Raw genomic sequence first — 24,033 nt, 5'->3', positions numbered from 1 at the left:
CCCCGTAAGAAGCATTCTGATGCTCACAGGTCTCTGTCACTCATCACGAGTGTACTGTAGCTCATGCTTTGCAGTGCCTGAAGTAATAATCTGAACGTGTCATTGCTCGTTAGTGCTAATCATGTCTTGCTGAGCGAGTGCCTTGTAACTGGAGCAGGAATACAGCAGGAACAAACCTGTACCACAGAGCAGTGAAAAGATGGAACTGTGACATAACTGCTTTTATGATGGGGAGTGTTGAGTTTTCCCTCTTGCTCAGCAGCTGGCATGATCAGGAAGGGCGCTAACCTTTACCTCATCAATGCCAGACCAATCCTTACAGCAAAATCTGACATGTTACAGAATATCAAGTGCTACGGCTCTGTGTGGCACATTTATTTTAGCACACATTTATTTTAGCACAAACTTCAAAGCTCAGACGTAGCGGGTGTCATCTTCAAGGAGGCTTCAGAGCTAAATCTACAGAGGTAAATATATAAAAACTTATATTTGCTGGCCTTCTCACAGTGATGGAGACAGCATTTCCATACTCCTCCAGAATTTGGATTTTCTTTGTGGAGTTAATTAGTGGAAGCAGGACATACAGATATTTTTGGCAGAAGAGCAGGGAAATTTTTGTGTTGCGTGGAAGCAGTGCTCTGTTTCTAGAGGTATAAAGATAATCCAAGTCGTCTGTGCCAGTATGGATCTTCTGTTCAGCCTGTGCTGTGCACATAATTGCTAAGGTATTTACTTAGTCAAAACCCACAATACTGGACTGAACATGGCTCTTGTGTTACAGTAGTCCAATTAAAAGTGCTTGAGTCGCTAAGTAAGAGTTTGTCCTGAGTTTGGTGTCTGCTTTGTGAACAGCATCCAGCTGTCGGAACATTCAAAGGAAGCACAGCTTCTGCGAAGGCTCTCTAGCTGACTGTCCTGATAAAAATCTACTTAATACAGAACAGTCCTCTACTTTCTCCAGATTGTACACAGTCTCTATAATGCCTTCTGTGGCTTCTGCAGGCAGGACAGTGGAGGCATTGGATTGAAACTTTTTCTCCAAGTCCTCCTTTTTCAGAGGTTTCCTCCAGTGTCCGTAGAATGTATTGCAGCGGTCACTGATCGTGGTGTTGTCCCGAAGCGTGACACTCACTTCGCAGTAAAGACTCTCAAAGCTAGGTGTGTTATCAGAAGGGTGCTCCAGCTGTGTTTTGCAGAGGAGCTCCTGCAAGGCTGGCCGGTGAATGTTCTCACTGGTGAAGGACTGGACTGACATGGTGCCATCTAGCAAAGCAGAGCATGCAACAAACTGGAAGGAGTGTCGAGCTTCATGCTCTGAAGTAGGGCTGGGTCTGTTCACATATTTGACTTCTGGGACTTTGAGAGTGACTTTCTCTATTTTATCAAGGGGGAGCAAGTTGTCACTGCTCTCCACAAGCTTCCTCCTAACAGAAGATGCTGCATCAGCCACCCAGTGCGTTCCAAGATGAGCAGGAAAGCGTTTGATGGCCACATCTTGCTGGCCCAACAGCCAGGGATAGGACTGCAAGGTTGGCAGAGTCTGTGGGTTGTAATCTGTATAAAAGGCCCCTATCCCTGACTCCATGTCCAAGATCTGTTTGTTTCCTTGAAGGCCCTGTGATGCCAAGCAAGCTGCTTCCAGTCCATGCTTGGCAGCATTGCCAACATGGAGTGGCTTCGTTTGGGTTGCTGCATTAGCCAGTGGGGCACCTGCATAGGAGGCAGCAATAGCCAAGGCGTTTTTACATTTCAGCTGGTCAAGAGCTAGCAGTTTGGCACAAGCTGCTGCACTCCCCATTGTACCAACCACAGTCGGTGGGTGGAACCTGAGGAAACAAAATATCTTCCTTACCATATTTCAAAAAGTCATCTGAATTCAGTATATACACAAGCTCACATTTCCTTCCACTGCTGTGGAAGACAGATTGGATCATAAAGAAACATACATCCCGAATTCATGTGTGGTCCTAACACAAAAAGATGTTGCTTTTCCCCAGGAGCAAGTTAAACTGCAATAGCGCTGCTTACCATAGTTCCTCCGCAGAAAGCAACTGAAATGTTAGAACTGCTCATAGTTCAAGGCATACTGAACAGAATAGTGGCAAAACCACCACAGTTCATAGTCGTCTGTAAATTATCTGTAAATAATCTACAGCCATCTATAAATTACACGTTAGGGGAGGCAAGTTTTCTAATTCTGAACTAGTTTTGCAAAACTGGTAGAAGGAATGCACAGAAAATAGCAAGAAGACATCTAGCCAATCCCACACTTCTAGGCTTTCCCCTAAGCACACCCCATCGTCTTGGGCTCTGCTCTGGGCCCAGCACCAGTGACGCCTGTCTGCCGAGAGCAAGCCAGTTTGCAAGTGACACATGATTGTATCTGCTGTTAAACGTTGCCCTTTTGCTGCTGTTTTTAGTATTTTTAGTAAATAGGAAGGTAATCACCTCCTTCTTGTAAAATGATCAATGCTTTCACAAATTTATTAGCTAAGCCTTAAGCAGTCATGTAAATCTATATTTAAGATGAACCTAATTTTGCAGACAACAGAAAATATGATTAACTGTGCCATTTATATTTTAACTGGCACTTAATTAAGTGTACTAACACCAAGAAAAAAACCCTTCCACTCGGCTTTCTACTTGAAGCATTTCTATGTACCTTTTTGGAATATTCCTGGCTTCATTGGAGAAGTGCAGCAGCCTGCCTTGCACTTCGATTCCCACGTTGAAAGCTAAGAGCAGATCAAGACCTGAGATTTTTTTCTTCGGAGGGAAGGCCTCGGCGAGTGCAATCACGGCAGGGAGCACAGCCCCAGATGGGTGTGTGGCTGGGTGCCACGTGTCATCAAAATCCATTGAGTGTACCTAATGGAAAGAGAAGCCTTGACTTGTCATCAGAAATAAACTCTGACATGGCAAGATTGGCTCAGCCAAATGAAACTCCTGTAACTGGTATGAAAAAGGACTGAAGAACTAGATATTCCTTAGAAAACAAAACTTCAAAAGTTTTTCTTTTTAAGACCTTTACTGCTAACATGGCTCCGTGAGATGCAGCGATGCAATACAAATCTTGCCTCAAAGGAGTATCATTCTATTTCAAGTGAATTTTCACTTCACCCACAACAGTATATGTTTACTATGTGTAACATAATGAAATCACTTCCCCAGCACTGCAACTGATGCTGCTGTTTGGGCTCCCACCATTAAAACTGTAGCAGTCGAATCCCTACTGCTAACTGAAAGCTGTATCATCAGAACTTCTCTAGTGCAACCATCCACTGGCAGAAGGCACCAGCCTGCCAATGTACACAAGGCTTTATCCTGAATTTTCAGCACATTGGAACAAGACCTATCATATGAGGAACTAGAGTCCCTGGGGTTGCTGGGAATAGGAGAAAACTACATTCTTAAAACTGGGACAAGCTGATTAGCCCTTGAGAGTATCCAGAGAGATGCTGCCTCCTTCCCATGCCCAGAGCCCAGGTGCTCAGGCAGATTTTGGGCATTCCCTGCATGGCATAGAGCTGCTGTTTTGATAGAAGACTGCTCCCAGCAGTCCAGTGAGTGTCTGCAATGTACTGCTGGTCACACTGTGCCAATACCACCCTCCCCCCTGCCAAGTTTCGAGAACCCCCAAGAACTTGAGAACATCAGGGACAGACAGCATTTTTAATAATACAATAAAGCTTCAAAAGCTGAACTTTCATGCCTGTTCACCCATGTCTTACTTCAGAGCAAACTGGGAAGGTGGTCAGGCTCCCCAGTCCCTGCCTTGAAAAACTTTGATGCCAGCTGGGAAGCTGTTCTGCACTGCAGGATGACAAAAGTTGTGCCCAATACTGGGTAAGCTGCATTCCTGGTGTCATCAATAAGTGCTTAGAATTGATGTGTGACTGAGACATAAACTGAGATGATCATATACATGCTAACAGCCAGATTTGAATATTACATGGACTGCTAGGAGCTGAGAGGTACCAGATCTCATTTCCAAGGTAATTTTCTCTACATTGGAAATGAGGTGTCAAATTGGACCTCTGATCCTGTTGTCACACTAATTTAGATAGGCTTAATATTAGCATTTCCTTGGTTGGTCACCTTCCCTAGTTTTGCATAATTGCCAAATTTGTCTACCCCACCTCTTGTGCATCTTTCAATTTCAAATGGTTTCAGCTTTTAGAATTTAGACAAATGCCTGGGGAGTCAGCTATTGCTTTAATGACAAAGTATGTGTCCAAAATATATAATTGGCTTTTGAAAACTGTGTAACTGAAGATTAAATTGCCTTCTGATATTGTATGTGTGTATGTATATATATGTGCGTCTGTCTATATCTGTGTTTTTCTGTAACTATACTTCGCCAGCTGGCATGAAATTTGGATCCCAGTGAAATCAGTGAGAGCAAGAGTACCTCTTTGTAATGCAGCTGTAGCAAAGTTGTAACAAGCTGTAGAGTTCTGACCTTTGAAAACAGCCCCATGTCCCACATTTAAGGTAAGGGATGCTGTTGAGTTGGATCAGATGTATATCATACCTTGAGCTTGGCCTCATTGGGAGAAAGTTGAAACACATTAAGAGAACAGTCTAGGAAAATTTTGTAGCAGGCTTCAGGCAGAAGAATAAAGCAAACTAAGATTTTAGGAGCATTCTGTTCTCTCTAGAGCAAGAATGGCATCAGTTAGTGTGATTTAAGAGCAAATGAAAGAGCATCCCTTACAGCCACTCCATTCACAAAGGCTGCATACAGAGGAGGCAGTCGGAAATCCAAGTGGCCCCAGATGGTACTGGATATATCTGAGCTGTAGATCTGAAACAAATTGACATCAATTAATTCAAAGTCCTGAACCCAAGAATAAATGTGCGCTGTATACCTGATGTAACTCAGATCAGACCATACCCTCTTGGGACCCAAATGTTATATTGTTCTTTCAGAAAGTATGAAAAGAAATTTGGTTTCCTGTTGGCTTATGTCCCTTTCTGCCCAAACAGACCTCAGGGGACAGACCAACACCATCCATCTGGCCATTCAATACCTTCACACAGCCTCTGGCCTTCTCACCACCCATCAGCAGTTCCCTCAGAACTGTCATCACCTTCTTGGGGAAGATCTCCAGTTAATGGTTCTGCTTTTCTACATTTTACTAAGACCATGATTAAATGATACATGGCCTCCTAGAACTGGTATCTCCACGCTCTAAAGGGTGCTGTTCCTTTCCTTTTGCTGAGCAGATCTTCTAGCCAATGAAGGGATCTTTAAGGAATGAAATAAAAGGGCATAAACTACCAGGGTTTGGGAAGGGGGGAATCTCTGTGCAGAGTCTTACTAGTGCACAGAGCTCTGGAGCCTGAGTGCAACCGGGCAGATCTGACCGATAAAACAGTGGGATGAACTCTTCATTGATGCACTGTGTTGGGAAGGCTTCTTCTCAGGGTCAAGTACTTCTCTAACTTAAAGAGAGCAAGAGTGGAGGGGAAATATGATCAATGTACATCAGAAAACAATTATGTTTTATGGATTGGAAGTAACCCGCTACTAACTCTCCATCCTTTTAACAGTTCCTTAATTTTGAAAGTCTGGTGATATGGGATGTTTACTATGTGGATGTTTTTAATAAAATCTTACAGGTGAAAGAAAAGAAAGCATCCTTAATTAACTGTGTTTGCAGTGGGGGATCTTAGCATCCAGTCTCTTACACAGACTTCTTCCCATCCAGAGTGAAAAGTAACTCGAGCAATGAAGTTTCCCTGTCTCCAGTGGGAATAACACTGTCTCTCTCTTCCCATCTCCAAAAGAATTTCACCATGACAAAGTTTCCCCTTATAACCTAAGTTTTCCCTTGCTTTTCTGAAAGCTAAACCTTAGGGTAAGCTATGATTGTCACACTTACCTTGCTGTACTGTGTCACTTTGTGGCAGACCTCAGTGCTGGTACCCAGAAGCCCCACTCCAAGAGTATCCAGAATCATTCGCTTACTTCTCTGAATGACTTGGTCTGTGAAGTGGTTTGCATTCAAACCATAAATGACATTAGCAAAATTTCCCGTAATTGTCTGGGAGGGGGAAAAAAAACCAACAAAAGAGGAAGTAGATATTTCTCTTCATGTAAAGAAAACTCTTTTTTTCCCTTTTTTTTTTTTTTCTTTTTCTTTCACTTTTGGGCTACTGCTTAGCATGCTGGCCATTTCTGTTGCCCTGCCCCTGCTTACATGAATTGCATCAGCAAAACTAAGTTTTACATTCTTCCTCTTTTTATTCCCAGAAATACCACAGTTATTTATATTTTATTTATACTTTCATCAGTGTCCTTGCCTGTTCTGTATTTCTGCTGCTTCCTCCCTGACTTGAGTCCTTGAGGGTAAGCACTGCAGGTGATGTAACACCACAAGATATCTGTAACTGTATTTATAGCTATATCTCTACACACACACGCACACACATATATAAAAAAAAGAGAAGCAAAAAAATCTAGCTTTCCATGGCACCTATTTATTGCTATTGAAATCAGTGGGAAAGTGTCATTTCAATCCAGTGCAGCCACTACCACACAAGGAGGCAAGATTTAATTTCCCTGAGTAGCAGACTTACTACCCCAAATCTTGCTGAGCTTGGCAGCTCTACCTTGCACCCCTTGCTCCTATCTCCCAGCTCCCATAGAATTCATGCTCAGCTGGAGTTTGAGCTTTTCTCCAAGACGAGCTCTCACCTCTTTGAAAAGCAGTGGCTCCTTGTTCCTGGCTCCCACTGATCTGGGAATTATATTTCTAATTTTTTATTTTTGCTTTCCTGTTGAGCATTGACCCATTAGATTTAGATTTAGATTAGTTATTAGGAAGAAATCCTTCACTGTGAGGGTGGTGAAGCACTGGCACAGGCTGCCCAAAGAAGCTGTGGATGCCCCATCCCTGGCAGTGCTCAAGGCCAGGCTGGATGGGACTTTGAGCAACCTGGTCTGGTGGAAGGTGTCCCTGCCCGTGGCAGTGTATTGGAACTAGGTGATCTTTAAGGTCCTTTCCAACCCAAACCATTCTATGCTATGATTATTCAGATTCAGTCTGCTTCTTGGCTGCAGTTGTTAGCTGCTGTTAATATCTCTATTAGAAACTAATCTAGACCTTCCCTTCTCTGACCGTTAGAAACTTTCCCCTATAAAGTATATATTATTTTCAACCAGTCTATACACACACTTGCTTTTTTTTTTTTATACTGGCATTACTGAACATAGCTCTGAACGTCCCCCTCTCTTTGGAAATTCTCTCCTTCCATTTCCCCTTGTCCTTCCCCTTCCTCTACTCCCCTGCACATATCCACACAGAGTGATGATATTTACGCTTGGCCTTAATTTTGCTAAGTTAAACAAGCTGTGCTGCTCTCTCCTCCTTTATTATACAGGTTCACCCCCACTATGCCAGTAGCTTTTCATTGTGTTTTTCACATTGGATTACTCTTTTCTAACAATGGTGACCAGAATTGTACCCTTTATTTCAGAGAAGTTTCTCACTCAGCTTTGTACTAAAGCATTAGGACTATCTTGAGGAACACAAGTTGTTTAAAGCAGGTGAACCACACATCCCATGGTGTGATGTACACCTGCTGAAACATACAGAGTGATGATACAAAAGCTTAAGCAGAAAAGTGCATCTTACAGTGCAAAGAAACAAGACAGTACCTTTGCCCACATCTTGGAGGGATGGCTCGAGGTCCCAAGAGAGATGCAGCAGGCAAGTGACAGCCAGTGAGCAGGGGAAATCGCTCTTTATTTATGTGCATATGTCTGGGGCGGGGGAAGAAATATTAGGCCTTTTTTCTTGCTCAACATCTTACCCATTTCCTCCTCAGCCTGGAAATGTTCCTTTTTCTTCACTTTCAATTTTCCTCTGACTAACTGTACTACAAACTGCTGGGACACATGTGATAGGATTCCGTCAGTCAGGTTCACATGTCATGTAAATGGATATATGTGATATTTTATTACCAGATAGAAGCTGATCTATTAATTTAAGTGTCTCACATTTGGTAGCATGGAGAGAAGAGGTGATCAGGTGTGTCAGGCTGACCTTGGGGAATGGCAGTAGTCCCTGGATAACTCCACTGGCTGGAAGAGCTGTCAACCCAGTACAGGATGGCAAAGGCTGTTTTAACTTAAACAACCTCTTGTTTTGGTTTGGGTTTTTTTTCTTCTTTCACTGTATGTGTCCTCTATAATACATACAATTCAGACATAGGAAATGTGAATTTCAGACCATAAGTTGCATTAAGGCAGCTCTTGGCATTTAGTAGTGTTTTAACAGTGTGAATCACTATGTGAGGCCATGATTTCTACTAGCAGGTTTTCTGCATCTCAGGCAAGGATGCCTCCTCTGAGGAAGGGGGCACTGGTCCCACCACCAGTTTAGGGATTTTGCTTCTGTGGGAATCCCAGACTACTACAAGATAGTGAGGAAGACATCCCTGCCCATCCCATCAGGAAGGGAGCAGACCCCAGAGAAGCATGAGTAGAGACCACTGAACAATTTTGAAGTGAAAAAGTAATGTATATCTGAAGTTTGGGAACCTCCTGGATTAGGGAACAAAGTATCATCTTAGAATTGCAGTCTTGCACTTTGATGCTTAAAAGTTCTGCCTAAAACTTACTTTAGGAACACCAGCCCTTTATTCAGCCTATGCTCAAATAATTTCGTAAATCCTTGTCTAAGTCCTGAGTGCTTCCATGCAGACACCAGCACGGGTCTATAGATGAAGTTAAACGTTGATTTCAGTGGCTCTAACTACTACTGAAAGGTCCTGTTTCAGGCTGCATCCTCTCCCCTCCCCTGTCCCTGGACACATAGTCTTCCTCCTCCTCCTCCTCCTCCTTGCACCAGCGCTGATGCTGAACAGATCCCTTTCTGAGCTGATCCAGCCTGTCTCCAGAGCCAGCTTAGGGATTCTCAGCCATCAGGCAAAACTGAGTTCCACTGCCTCAGAAATGCAAAATTAAATCTAGCAGCACAAGCAGAGGGAGACAGAAGTAGCACCAGCAGTATTCTGGGAAATTTTGAGAGGGCACAAACAGGTAAAAAGACATGAGAGGGGATCAGCTGTTCCCCAGCAATCTCTAACCCAGATGTTTACCTATTTTGCCTGTGCCTTGAGTCAGCTCTGCTTATGGACATCGTCTTCGGGTGCCTAACTTGATGCTAGAAAATTGCACTGGGTAACAGAGTGCCTGAAATGATAGAAGCGGTGATGTGCCTGTTCATGGATGTAGCCAGAGAGCCTGAGGCCCAGGACTCCTCAAACCAGTCCTACAACACATACATACTTTTGTACAGGCTAACCTGTATTATATCCAGGCTCCATTTAAAACCTTGTCTTGACTTCCTCTTGAATATGAGCAGCTGTTCAGCATGGCTATAAACCAGTTCCCACACCCATTTCTCTATGAGTATACTACATCTTCCTCACTCCTGCATCTACAGTAAGCAACCCAGCAGCATCTCCTGCTTCCCAGGTCAGATGTGCGCTTTAGGCAAATCCTGACCCCATGGGGAACCGAACCAGAATGTCTCTCAATGCTTCTTCCTCGCTCCCTCATTTCCACACTAAGGAAAACCTCAGAGACAGCCTGGATGTACTAAAGAATTACCTCTCGTGCTGATAAAATCCAGCCCAGCTAATGAGATTGCTCATGTTGACAAGGTCGGCAATGGTTAGAAAGGTTAATAGAAGTTAATGCTATTAAACTGAAAAAGGGAAAGATTTTGTTAACTTTCACTTATTCACTTCTTGCAGCTCCTTCTTCCCTCCAGAAAAATGGAAGTAAATTTCTAAACCACTGAACTACAGAATCGCAGAGTGGCTGAACTTGGAAGGGATTTCCATAGATCATCTGGTCCAACCCACCTGCTCTAGCAGGACCACCCAGAGCAGGTTGCCCAGCACTGTGTCCAGTTGGGTTTTGAATATCTTAGAGGATGGAGACTCCACAGCCTCTCTGGGCAACTTGTGATAGTGTCTGACCACCAAAAAATTACATACTAAATAAAAGATATTCAAATCCTAAAGTCAGTCCTCTTTCAGTCATGTTTTTCCTTTACCTTTGGGATACCATTTATAGTCCCATTCTGCTTCTCCTTTCTTCCTTCTCCTCAGGTGAGACTGAAGTGAAATTTGAACATCTCCTTGACCCCTCTGTGCTTCTGGATGGCACAAAGGAAACACAGCAGCCCCACAGCCAGTTAAGGGGAATTTTCCTAACGTAAGAAGCAATATGGGACCCTTCTCATTTCCCCTGAGAAATCCAATGGATGGAACAGTGAATACAACTGAACAGCTGAAAAGTGTGGGGAAAGTACGCAGTAACTCAACTCCTGATAAACCTATTTTATTACTCTAATGACTGCTTTAATACAAGTGGCATTGTACTGGAAAGTCCACAATCACAATGCGACAAAAATGGCCCACAACCCTTTTTATCTCTAGAAGGCATAGCATAATGTCAGTTTGTAGGACTGCATCCTCACCCTGCATCATGACTCAAAACAAGGTCTATACAACAGATTACAGCTTACAATGTCTTATTTACCCCCAAACACCTTGCAACACCTACTACAGGAAAGAAATGCGGAGGTCCAGCTGCCTTTAACCCCATGCCAAAGACTCCAACGCGAATTCAGATGGGAGCCAGAACTTGTGTTGTGCCTTGCAATGTGATGTGCGGTCACACGCTGCTAGCTGATGAAAGGTATGCAGCCACTTCCTTCGGCAGCCGGGATTGTGGGATGGATTGCCCCATGCGTTGCAATGGTAACATCAGTGCTATTTAAGGACTGAACTGAGATATTATGAGAATGTGATGTTTTAAAAGAAGAATGGGGTGTAACTGTAAATGCACAAAATTAAATTGCTTGGGGGACCAATTTCCAAAATGTGGTCTGCAGACCTCAGAGTCAGGTATACACTGTAGACTGGGAGGGAAGAGGAAGCAGTATGATTATCACTGCAGGAGGAAGAGACATCTATACAAAGTCCTGTACCTCCACAGGAGAATTCATAGGGGTCTAAACAGCAGCAGGTTGAAAATCAGCGACTAAGAATTTGGTACAGGCTGTCCACCCTGACAAAGAGAATCTGCTTTCCTCTTCTTTGACACAATACACATGGTTCAGCAATTTGGGCAGACAAGTTGTTAACTAGCGAGCATGATGGAAAGACAAAATGTGTTCATCCAAATGCCATTTGCAACGTCATGCACAGCTATGGTAATGAGCTGTGTTGATTACAGAATAAGGCTTTAGAAAACCAGTGCCCCACAGAGTCTATTTTCTCCTGCTGACATCACATTTTTAAGCTGCTTTTTTCTTTTTTTTGCCTCCAGTTATTTTAGGCTAAACTCTGCGCACACCTGCAAGCTGTATGTTTGCAATTGAAAGCAGTTTTTGCCTTAGCCTTACGCTCCTTTTGTTCTAAAGAAATACAAAAAATTGCAACAAACCACAGTCTTTTAAGATGTAACTTCCTTCAGGGGCTGTGCTAAGATGAGAAAACAGGATTGTAGTGTGTCGACCCTGGCTGGCAGCCAGGTGCCCACCAAAGCCACTCCATCACTCCCCTCCTCAGCCAGGCAGGGGAGAGAAACTGTAACCGAAGGTTCATGGGTTGAGATAACGGCAGGGAGATCACGCACCAATTACCATCACGGGCAAAACAGACTCAACTTGGGGAAATTATTTTAATTAATTACCAATCAAATCAGAGTAGGATAATGAGAAATAAACCCAAATCTTAAAATGCCTTCTGCCCACTTCTCCCTTCTTCGCAGGCTTAACTTTACTCCCAGTTATATCTGCCTCCTCCCCCTGAGCAGTGTGGGGTGTTGGTTTAACCTTGGCCGGTGACTAAGCCCCACGGAGCCGCTCACTCCCCGCCCCCCCCCAGTGGGATGGGGGACAGGACTGGAAGAGTAAAAGCGAGAAAACTCTGGGCTGAGATAAAGACGGTTCAATAGGTAAAGCAAAAGCCACACACACAAGCAAAGCAAATCAAGGAATTGATTCACCATTTCCCGTGGGCAGGCAGGTGTTCAGCCATCCCCAGGAGAGCAGGGCTCCATCATGCCTAATGGTTACTTGGGAAGACAAACATCATAATACCAAATGTCCCCACCTTCCTTCTGCCCCCAGGTTATACACTCAGCATGACATCATATGGTATGAAATGTCCCTTTGGCTAGTTGGGGTCAGCTGTCCTGGCTGTGTCCCCTCCCAATGTCCCGTACCTCTCCAGTCCTCTGGCTGGCAGGGCTCGAGAAACCAAAAAGTCCTTGATGTAGCATAAACATCACCCAGCAACAACCAAACCCATCCGTGTGCTGTCAGCATTGCTCTCACACCCAATCCAAACCACAGCCCTGCACCAGCTGCTGAGAAGAAAATTGACTCTATCCCAGCTGAAACCAGCAGCACAGGGGGACAGGGACCAGGGGCTGCGGTCAGTCCCTCACACGCTGACTCTGCCGCTCCCCCCCCTCAGCAGGAGGCTCCTCACACTCTGCTCCGGCTCCAGCCTGGGGTCCCCCCCGGCAGACAGCCCTCCATGAACTTCTCCCACACGAGCCCTTCCCACGGGCTGCAGTCCTTCCCACCCTGCCCCAGCGTGGGTCCCTTCCCCGGGGTGCAGCCCTTCAGGCACAGGCTGCTCCAGCGTGGGTCCCCCGCGGGGTCACAAGCCCGGCCAGCAAACCTGCTCCAGCCTGGGCTCCTCTCTCCAGGGAGCCACGGGTCCTGCCAGGAGCCTGCTCCAGCGCGGGCTGCCCACTGGTCACAGCCCCCTTTGGGCGCATCCACCTGCTGCGGTGTGGGGTCCTCCATGGGCTGCAGGTGGGGATCTGCTCCGCCACTGACCTCCACGGGCTGCATGGGCTGCAGGTGGGGATCTGCTCCACCACTGACCTCCACGGGCTGCAGGTGGGGGTCTGCTCCACCACTGACCTCCACGGGCTGCAGGTGGGGGTCTGCTCCGCCACTGACCTCCACGGGCTGCAGGTGGGGGTCTGCTCCGCCACTGACCTCCACGGGCTGCAGGTGGGTGGGGATCTGCTCCACCACTGACCTCCATGGGCTGCAGGTGGGGGTCTGCTCCACCACTGACCTCCACGGGCTGCAGGTGGGTGGGTGTCTGCTCCACCACTGACCTCCATGGGCTGCAGGTGGGGATCTGCTCCACCACTGACCTCCACGGGCTGCAGGTGGGGATCTGCTCCACCACTGACCTCCACGGGCTGCAGGTGGGGGTCTGCTCCACCACTGACCTCCACGGGCTGCAGGTGGGGGTCTGCTCCACCACTGACCTCCATGGGCTGCAGGTGGGTGGGGGTCTGCTCCACCACTGACCTCCACGGGCTGCAGGTGGGTGGGTGTCTGCTCCACCACTGACCTCCATGGGCTGCAGGTGGGGATCTGCTCCACCACTGACCTCCACGGGCTGCAGGTGGGGATCTGCTCCACCACTGACCTCCATGGGCTGCAGGTGGGGGTCTGCTCCACCACTGACCTCCACGGGCTGCAGGTGGGGGTCTGCTCCACCACTGACCTCCACGGGCTGCAGGTGGGGGTCTGCTCCACCACTGACCTCCATGGGCTGCAGGGCACAGCCTGGCTCACCGCGGGCTTCACCACGGGCTGCAGGGGAATCTCTGCTCCAGAACCTGGAGTGTCTTCTGCCCCTCCTTCACTGACCCTGGCGTCTGCAGGGCTGTGCCTCTCACATAGTCTCACACCTTTCTCCAGCTGCAATTTTTTGTGCAGATTCTTTTCTCCCTGTCTTAAATATGTTATCCCAGAGGTTCTACCACTGTCACTTAAGGGCTCAGCCTTGGACAACAGTGGGTCTGTCTTGGAGCTGGCTGACTTTGGCTCTGTTGGACATGGGGGAAGCTTCTAGCAGCTTCTCACAGAAGCCACCCCTGCAGTCCTGCCCTGCTGCCAGAACCTTGCCACACAAACCCAGTACAGAGAAGCAGGTGCCAATGCGCTCTGTTTATAGAGCCTCTGCTATTGTTGAGGGTCTCAAAAACACTACACAAGTGCAGAACCTGCTCCTTTCCCCTCTACTGGGGTATTTCAACTACAATAAAGAGGTGAGAATTTCAGCGAATAGTCTGGAATAAGTGGCTTGATCTGAATCCTTTTAACAGCCCTATGGCCATATATCTTGAGATGCTGTAAGTCTGCACCACTATCATTATTGTCTCATGTGCCTCTTGTCCCGCAGGCCTACCTTCCCATGTTGACCCCATCAGCAGTTACTGAGCCAGCCAGCAATAATACACAGCAAATGTAACAGGCAATAAATACACCATGAAACATGTAATTCTGGAAATTTCTAGCCTATAGTAGTTCTCTTATTCACTTACTTGCACAACTAGTGGCAACAGCGGCTCAAGCTCTGAGCTTGAGTTACAACACCCTTGTTTCCTTTTTTCAAACTTCTCCTAGCAAATCTTGGAAGTGCCAGACCGTATTCTGGTAAAGGTTGCTATGAGTCAACACACCAAGTCTACATTACACTGACCTTCTTACCTTCCTAAATTAGTGATGCTATCCCTAAAGGCAAGTCCTTGCAGTTCATTTAAGCTTGTAATAGACATTGATTTGCTTAAATGAGCTGTAAGAGGGTGATACCAGACATAACTGAGATAATCATGTGGGATCTCATCCAGGACAGATCAATCATTTCAGTATAGGCATACCGGAACCGGGCTCAAGCTGCTTGACTAGTAGCAAAGGCATGTTTGAAGCCAAGCAGTGTGTCAACATCGTTTATAGAGTAGTGTGAAGGGGCCTGAACTATAACATGAGAAGACACCATAGGTCCATGAAATTCCTGTTGACCTAGCGCAAATTTTAGGGCTCACCCATACTGTAGCCTTTACCCATAACGCTGGTACCAGCATTCAGATGCTGGCAGTGCAAAGAGCTACACGGTACTTGGCTACCTTGGATTCACAGCTCAGGAGGAGGAGGTGTAGGAGAAGGTGACACAGACAGACCCAGGCCCTTGTGAACTGCTTCTGCACCCTGGGGTAACACCACTTCTCCCTGGGATGCCTCACAGCCATGTTCCCAAAGTTTTTCTTCACTCCACTGTAGCTTCCCACCCTATTTTCTAAAGAAATTAGGTTACCTGGTCTAAGAGCAGGTGAATACAGGGTTTTGGTATAGCATGACCTCCCGTATGAAAAAAAGGAGCAGGTGTAGGAGATCACGTAGGGTCTCTGTACGTACATAGACTCTGCCATAACTTCTCCTTGCTGATGGTTTTGGCAGCCTGGGGCAGCCTGTAGCACACATTGCTCTCTTAATCAAAAAGCAGTCATGATGTCTATATTAAGTGGCCAAAATCCAGCCAGATGTCATCACAGGACTTGTGCCATTTGGGGAGATGATAACACTTGGCTAGCATAAATTCAGTGTTTGATTAAAGGAAACCAAATTAGTGTGAGCTCATGTGAGTGATGTAGCAAATTTAATTAAATTACCAGCAGAACTCCAGTGGCTCAAGTGAGGCATTAGTCACCGTGCTGGGCTGCTGCATTGCACATAGAAAGGTACCCAGCAAAGAGGCCCAGATGTCAGGCTGTAACAAGCTCCAGCAAGCCTGTGGTGGCAGTCCAGTGGGGCGATACAGTATCAAGATCTAGTATACAACAAGCTTCAACATTAATTAAGGGATAAAAGAGCCTCTCGGTATCTAAACTATTTCTTAGGATTTCTGAACCCCTAGGAAATTTTTCCAGATGCCATTACAAGCTTTTGTATACACTGAGAGGGCTAAAATAACACCTAAAGCATATACAGCAAAACCAGAATGAATAATAAAACATTCTCCTTCAAACAGAAACAGGCTTTGGGAAAAAAATTCACCTGATTTTGTGGGAGACCATCATTTACCTGTCAGCAGCTGCAGAGGCACTTGAGACAGTTACTAGGAAATGCTGGGTGAGCTGGCAGAATTTTTCCTCCAGGTTTCACTGCAGATACTCGCTCTCTTCCTTTCAGCTTAGTCCCTCCCAAATATAGCCCCCCTCCCCAGAATGATTCAAGCAAAAAGCCATGTTGCAAAAGCCAAAGAGTACTTGTTGCTAAGAGTGCTCAGTCTGCAAGCTTGTGCCAGGGGTTTATCCCCTCTGCCCCTTAATCATTACACTGCAACATCTGCTCATACAATGTGCTGTCATTGAGGTCCCCAAGGCAGCTTGGGTATCCTCACTATCTTTCTGTATGTCGCTGCCCTTTAGCATCACTTTTGGGGCACTCCTGTAAGTGGAGAAAGACTTTTTTTCCTCCTCTGTGATTGTATAGCTAGATCATGTATTTTCCACCCTGATATATTTCAAATGTGCCAAGAAATATTGCAAAACAGCCTAAAATTACACTTTAAATGCAGCAGTCTCTGATTTATGGTGTAATTATAAAACATGCCATGGTAGTTATTAGTCGTGAGATTGATTATTATACGTTTCAGACCGTAAAACATGCTGGGGAATTTCTAGCTGTGATTGTATATTCACCTCTAAAGAGAAAATGGGCGTAATTACACCAACATTTATAAAAGGGAGAAATAACAGCAAAAATGGAAGAAAGGTTAAATTTGAAGACAAGAGCTGTGAATACATAAAACATTTATATTATTACACTTTTCTAATTGAACATTTAAGCAGAAGCTAATGATTTGATTTAAATTGGTCCTTTTTTACATAAGTAGCATTTGAATGATTTTGGTTTTTAGAATTTATGATGACACTATTTTTTCCCTAACATTGCTCATCTTCAGCATAGCAGATTAAGACAGATGCTGGAAGCATTAAAAATCAAGGAAAGTAACTACTTTCACAAAATGAAAGGGATTATTCTGTAACCTTTGATCATCTGTGTTGACTTGTCAGCATCAGCAGGTTTTAAAATTATTAATCTAAAAATGCTATCTACTATCATATGTAGTGGACTGTTTCATTTACCTTTTTCCCTCCCTGCAAAGTTTGGAAGATGTCTCTCCTTATATGGCCTTGGATGTTGCAGGAGCTATAGAGTTAGTTGTAAGGAAAATAATATCTTGTTTGAGTCATGGCATTTTTTATTTTAAAAAACCCCTTCAGGTTATGTTCAGTGAGAATGAATAATGTTAGTGGCACCACCAACTCACAGAGCTTATCCTGCTACCTTTGGTAACTGTTCTGCATGGCATAATGCCAGCACTATGACTTTGGTTTTAATATAATAAGCAAATGAACCAATCTTATTCCTCCTTTCCACAATTAGGAGACTTTTCCATTTCTGCAATCTGGTTATTTCCATTCTTTATCAAATTGGGCAGTTTTAAAGTCCATGCTTTCTTTTGGGATTTTTTTCCCCTTTTTAATTTCCTTAATTTTGTATAGTACTTTATTAAACTGGGAGGGTGGAGTCAGAAGGGAGAGGAGGTGTATTCCACCCCCACCCCCCCCACCCCCCTCCCAAATAATTCACGAAGTCGCAAATGAAGGAATATTGAAATGTTGTGGCACATCCTAAAACGCCAGCACATTTGCAGCAGGGCATAAATCATACCATTCATCCAGCGACGCGCAGGGCAGGGCCAGTGCAATGCTGTTTCATTGCAGAAGAAAAGCAGACAGCTGCCTTGGGCAGCAACTTTTAGGAGGCTGCTTACTGCCTGTGTTGCCTACAAATGAAGAAATAAAGCTCTGTAATGGTTTTTAGCCTGATCCACCCATTGTTGCTTTGTGCTTCTGCATTCCTCTGCAGCTGCTTTTTGGCAGGGCTCCTAAGGAGGAGCAAGGTGGCTGATGCTGAGAAGTTGTTTTCCCCCACAGCTTCCTGCTGTCTCGCCCTACTACCCTTGGCAACAGGACTTTCCTTCACCTTCACTTTCACTTTCACCTTCACCTTCACCTTCACCTTCACCTTCACCTTCACCTTCACCTTCACCTTCATCTTCACCTTCACCTTCACCCAGTCCTGTGCTGCCCCTTTTCCTCCTGCGCTGACAAGGCCCAGGCATATTTCCCCATGCTCTTCTACTCCCTGCAAATTGGGGAAGCCTATCTGGTTGAAATCAATTAAGGAAGGTGGATGGTTCCTTGGTGAGGGTGAAGCAGAAGAGGAAAGAGATGGTATGTGGCTGTATGGGAATAAAACATGACCTGTCTCATAAGGATGCTGGAAGGACAGATTTTTGTGGGACAGGGAAAGGAAAGATGGAGAAGAAAGGAAAAGAAGTGGAAGAAAGAGACTCCAAGTCCTTACATATTCCCACCTTCTAAGATCCCCTGATTCCTCCCAGATCCCCTCTTCTCAGCCCCCAGAAACACACTTTACAGCAACACTGAATTTTCCTGTGCTGCTGAGAAGCTGAATAAATCCCTGCTGCTTGGGAAGGAAGAACTAGCACTAACTTCCCGTGCTTCCATCAGCAGGAGTATGCTGAGACAGGAGAGGCCCCTCTGCTTAACTAACCTGCGTGAAATAAAGGACAACTTCTCCAGTTGTTCAGTTTTTAGAAGGAGCTGGTACACTGGGGTGCAAGGCAATGTGTACAGAGCTGTTTGACAGAAGAGTGGGTACCAAGTTTGGCCCCACATTAAGGTCCACACACCCCTCCATAGTCCGCATGTCGTTTGTGGTCACTGGGTTGGTGCTGGCCCTTGGCAGGCATTAACGCAGGCTGCTCTGGACATCTCCCTGAGCCAGGGTTATATGGTTCTTTGTCTGCCCTCATTTTCATTGCTGGCAGCATTTGGCTTGCCTCTTCCTGGTCCTCTGGACAGTAGAGAGCAACTCAAAATACTCATGGGGGCTGTGTCCAGACATGTCTGGCACATCTGGAGCAGGAGCTGCTCAGCAATGGTGGCAGCATCTCCTTGCCTCTGTTTTCTTGACCATGCATGTAAAGGACTTAGGGCAGGCAAGCCTTGTGCTATCGGTCCTCTGCTCCTGACTTTCTTCTGTCAGTGCCGTCACTTCTGGTCAGAAATACTGCCTGCCTCTTTAAAACAAAGTAAGGAGGTTGTCCGTGCGTTGGCTTTGTGCCAGAGACTTCTCGACTCAGAGGTTTGATGCAACCTGGGAACTGACCATGTTGATGACTGCTCTTGAGATGCAACTGAGAAGAAATACCCCAAACCAAAAGTCTCAAGCACATCATTTCTTCCTAGGATCAGACTGCTCTCATACACTGACTATACCCACAGCCTTTTGCTGTTGGTATAGACATCTTTGCTAGCCAGTACCTGTTAAAGCAGCTGCTCTGAAGTTTGCAATTTTGCATCATGCATCCAAACTCAGCTTTCATTCCTGTATCCCAGGAGGGCATGTGCTGTGAAGCCCTCCCTCAGACTGTAGTTCAGCAAAGGAGAAATATTCAGGATAGGGGGACTGAGTGCACCATCAGCAAGTTTGTTGATGACATGAGACTGAGTGATGGGGCCAATACACCTGGGGAAAGGGACCTTGGCAGTCTTGAGAGGTGGTCCTGTGTGAACCTCATGAAGTTCAACAAAGCCCGGTGCAAGGTTCTGCACCTGGGTTGGGGCAGCTCCTGGTATCAATATAGGCTGGGTGGAGAATGGATTGAGAGCAGCCCTGAGGAGAAGGTTAGGGGGTTCTGGTGGATGAAAAGCTCAACATAGCCTGACAATGAGCACCTGCAGCTCAGAAAGCCAACCCTATCCTGGGCTGCATCAAAAGAAGCATAGCCAGCAGGTCGAGGGAAGTGACTCTCCCCGCCTACTCCTCTCTTGTAAGATCCCACCTGGATGACTACGTCCATCTCTGGAGCCCCTAACATAAGAAGGACATGGACCTGTTTGAGTTAGTCCAAGGAGGGCCACAAAGATGGTCAGAGGGCTGGAACACCTCTCCTATGAAGACAGTCTGAAGGAGTTGGGGTTGTTCAGCCTGGAGAAGAGAAGGCTCCAGGAGACATTATAGCAGCCTGCCAATACTTAAAGGGGCCTTATAAGAAAGATGAGGACAGACTTTGTAGTAGGGCCTGTAGCAATAGGGCAAGGGGGAACGGTTCTAAACTGAAAGAGGGTAGACTTAGGTTAGCTATTAGAAAGAAATTCTTTACTGTGAGGGTGGTGAAGCACTGGCACAGGTTGCCCAGAGAAGCTGTGGATGCCCCATCCCTGGCAGTGCTCAAGGCCAGGCTGGATGGGGCTTTGAGCAACCTGGTCTGGTGGAAGGTGTCCCTGCCCATGGCAGGGGGCTTGGAACCAGGTGATCTTTAAGGTCCTTTCCAGCTCAAGCCATTCTATGAGTCTATGAAGAATCTGGGAGGGGGAGAAAGGGCATGTGGTCAGACCTCTGCGTACCCTCCATGTATTCATGGGAAAGGTGGGAAAGAAACCAAGGCTAACGGAGGGAGGGAAGTATCTATTCATATCTGTTGTACGAAATACAGTATCATTTAACATGATGCTGCTTCAAGCGTCAGAGATATGGTGAGTTTGCTCACTGACTCCAAGTGAAAAATATTGATAGATCTATGGCCACCCTCAGCATGCTGTGCTGTTTATTGACTGGTATTATATCCCTTCTTTATGTGGACAAATTGTCCATGTGGCTGTCTGTCCTTGCTTCCTTCCTCTCCTATTCTCATAGCTCAGCTGGGAGCGTGTCTCGCCTGAAGCCAGTGCAGGATGCCAACTTCCCATAAGTTTATAAAAAAAGTCCACTCCATTGTATGCCCTAGGAGTGGATGCTGCACTGATGCTGAAAAATGGTGATCTCTGATCAGACTGTGTGGTGCATGCTGGAATGAGATCATGATGGGGCTGGCAGTCGGTGCTGGAGGTGGCACTTGGAAAGCAGTGAGCCCTCTTCTCTCTGCGGCCCCACAAGTCATCATCCCAAATAATCTCCATTAGCATGGGTGCTTCTGACAGAGGACCTGGAGCTTCAGGCATGTTCAAGAAAAAATGTGCAAGGTTGAGGGAGGAAGCTGAATTGGAGAATCTGCTTCTGGGCTGTGACAAAAGTATGGCCAGTCCCCAAGAAATCCCTGTAAGGATATGGAAAGGGGGACTTCAAAAGCTCACCAGATTCTCACAAGAGCAGCATATAAAGGTGCGTGGGGTTCCTTCCTCCATTTTATCACACTACAAGAAAGCCTCTAGTTGAGAGACCTGGCCCGAAGGTCCCCATCATCCACATCACCTCTGAGGCTGAAAAACGGGGTATTCAGAGCCTGCCCATAGGCTTCTGCTGTTTCCATACTCTGAGAGCCACACTAAAGCCTTTGTGGGAAGGACAGGAAAGCTCAGCAATCCTTACCTTCAGATCAGGCATTTCTGAGTGTTTCTGAACGAGCTGGCTTATCTCAGACACAGGACAGAGCAACTCACAGGATACCGCAGTCTGTGGTGGGATGAGTTCAGCTAGACAGTCAGTGATGGAGTCCTTATTGGTGCACCCTTCTCTACAGCATGGACTTCATCCACAGCAGACACCCACCCTAGCATAGACTCCAACCTTGCAATAGTTAACAAACGATGGGATTGAAAAGACTACATGTATTTGGGACCTTGATTGCTTTAACTTTGCTGTTTCTGAAACCTCAGGCTTCATGTTTTCCATATTTTTACAGTGATAATAGTGAGAAACTATTACAGTAAAACCTCAAATTCTCAGCTGACTACATGACTTCAGGTGGTGATGGCTTTAAAAGGAAAAACCCAAATACTTCAAGACTCTAGATCATGTGTTGAGATAACTATATGAATATGTATCAGGAGTAAATCCCTACTGGGAAATATAAATTATTTATAAATATCTAAAAGACAGAATACAGCAAAATTTAACATCTTATTCCTACAGATTGCCACAAAATTATACTTGCATGAAGCTATTAACCCCAAAAGAGTTCAGACTGCATGAAAGACTCACTGAGAATTTGTCATGTGCCTGCTTTCAATGTAGGTCAGTGTATATACATGGCAAAACTGAAGGAAACTTACCAGAAATTATTTTTTCCACCTAGAGAAACTCTTGCCTGAGGTTCTTCTGGAATGTGGATGATGTTCTAAGTTAAAATTAAACAAGATGAGATAGTCACATGAACAGTGACCACATAGGGAGGGGTGCAGATTGCAATGACTTCCCTAAACTGAAAAAACACGGCAGAGGGTGACACACTTGTATTTATCCATCCATTTTGTGAGCACAATTATTACACTGGTAGGGAAGGACAAGTTAATGGCATATACAAATTAGGCATGGAAAAATGGGTAGAAGAGCATATGAACAAAATCTTCTTAACCCTGATGATGGCTTGTTCACTTATAACCAAACGTGAATTTTAAACGTTCTTTGGATACATAAGTACCTTAAATGAATCGTGTATGAAGAAGATACAGAAAAACTAGAAGGGATTCAGAGAAGCATAAGACTGATAACAGGCTTAGAAAGCATGACCTGTGAAAGAGGTGTGAGGAGGTTTGTTTAGCCTAGAAACAGAAGTTGTGCCATTTCACATCACAGCTAAGCCAGTCCAGCCACTGGCACTTCTCTAATGTCCTCCCTAGGGCTTGATTCAATGAACTAAGTCAGCAGAAAACTTATTAAAAAACTGACAACATCTCCACTTTATCCTCTGAACTGGCTCATTATAATCACATGAGCACTGGATGAATGGGCAGAAAAAAAGTAGGGTGGTTCATTTTGGCAGCAGCTAACCTTCAGACTGGCTTAGCTTTAATGTGAAACTGCATCACGTACAGGTACGTCATACAGAAATACAGTCTGGGTGGTTTAGGAGGATGTCAAGTAACTTTGCTGCATCTGCTGAGAAAGAAGACAAAACCAAATATGCTAAGTATTTATCAAAGTTTCTTGGTTTATGTGAAAAAACCCCCACATCTTTATACCAGGAAGGGCACTGGGTACTGAAACATTAAAATACGGTATGTAAGAATATTGTGGAATTTCCTTCACTGGAATCATTACCAGTGTATCACGCTGATGTCTGCCAGAATTAGGCCAAGGTTTCGTGTCCTGCCTTGGTGCAGAGGTGGATTAGATGATGATCTCTTGAGATTCATTCCATTCCTCTCTTTTTCTGACTTCATGATTTACTGAGCTCACCCATCCTGCCTGAATTAGCTCTAACTGAACTCAAACACTACTTGGAAAAATGGCTTTAACAAGAACAGTGTCAGATTCTAATACTGCTATTTGACAGTATCTATGCATCTGTGAACACAGCGTCCACGGACACATTATCAGACACACCGCTCATGATCTGCTTTGTATTCCAGAAAAATTCCTGGACTGGCACATCTGGTCTCTAAATACACCATGAAAATAAGTTCATGAGAGGTGAACTTCTGAGGTGATTCCCAGGCTTGTGGTTCAGACTGCAAATGGGATTACAACACTTGCAAGTAGTTGCTCAAGCATGATGGAAATCCAGAAGTAGGGTTACCTACCAACTGGGTAATGTGTACATTGAGATATACAATTTCATGAATATTTGAGAAGAAAAGTATAACAAACAGCAAATTTTTGTTGAAATATAAGTGATGTTCATATTCAGACTGCGGAAGTGTGTAATTGGTATCAAAATGAAGCAGAGAGGTGTGCTGTGTTCAGGACTTTTTTTCTTTTTTGAAAAACTTTTCTGTAGGGAAGTTCTGGGAAAAGCCTTGTAGGAAGAATAGAGCAAAAAAAAAATGTATAGGCATTTATTAATAAAATATGAATAAAATATGTCACAAAGTTATGTATAAAATAATAAATAAAATGTCAAGTTCTTAAAAAACTTTGTTACCTAAAGAAGTAGACAAAACAGTTCAAACATAGCAGGTCTGTGGATTCATCTAGACTTTACAGGTGAGGCATCAAGCTGAGAAGCATGCTTTAAGGAGTGTCTTTTCAAGTCTTTGGAAGTCCTGTCAAATGGAGAGGATCAATAATAATTTAGAGAGAGTGCGTAAGTCCTTCAAAGACATCTGAACACAGAACTCACTGTGCAATCACACCCACCCTGCCAACG

General features: G+C 45.2%; 1 protein-coding gene across 1 annotated transcript; it reads right to left on the bottom strand.

Annotated features, from left to right (window-relative positions):
- Nucleotides 1-360: 360 nt before the first annotated feature.
- ACOD1 (aconitate decarboxylase 1) lies at nucleotides 361-8,089 on the bottom strand. The gene is made up of 5 exons (XM_056329123.1): nucleotides 7,667-8,089; nucleotides 5,889-6,050; nucleotides 4,718-4,807; nucleotides 2,663-2,868; nucleotides 361-1,826 (listed from the first exon to the last, which is right to left on the bottom strand). The coding sequence occupies exons 1-5, from the start codon at nucleotides 7,676-7,678 to the stop codon at nucleotides 872-874; spliced, it is 1,425 nt and encodes a 474-aa protein (XP_056185098.1). The 5' UTR covers nucleotides 7,679-8,089; the 3' UTR covers nucleotides 361-871.
- Between the last annotated feature and the right edge of the window lie 15,944 nt (nucleotides 8,090-24,033).

Source organism: Falco biarmicus, chromosome 2, assembly GCF_023638135.1.
Source record: "Falco biarmicus isolate bFalBia1 chromosome 2, bFalBia1.pri, whole genome shotgun sequence".
In the NCBI taxonomy this organism is placed as follows: domain Eukaryota; kingdom Metazoa; phylum Chordata; class Aves; order Falconiformes; family Falconidae; genus Falco; species Falco biarmicus.
This window is presented reverse-complemented; position numbering and strand designations above follow the sequence as displayed.

Excerpts from the sequence above, each read along its gene's own strand:
- ACOD1 (XM_056329123.1), bottom strand. Across the intron at positions 2,869-4,717 it reads CCTTTGTGAATGGAGTGGCT|GTACACTCAATGGATTTTGA; the intron begins GTAAGGGATGCT and ends TCTTTCCATTAG. Across the intron at positions 1,827-2,662 it reads GCCAGGAATATTCCAAAAAG|GTTCCACCCACCGACTGTGG; the intron begins GTACATAGAAAT and ends TTGTTTCCTCAG.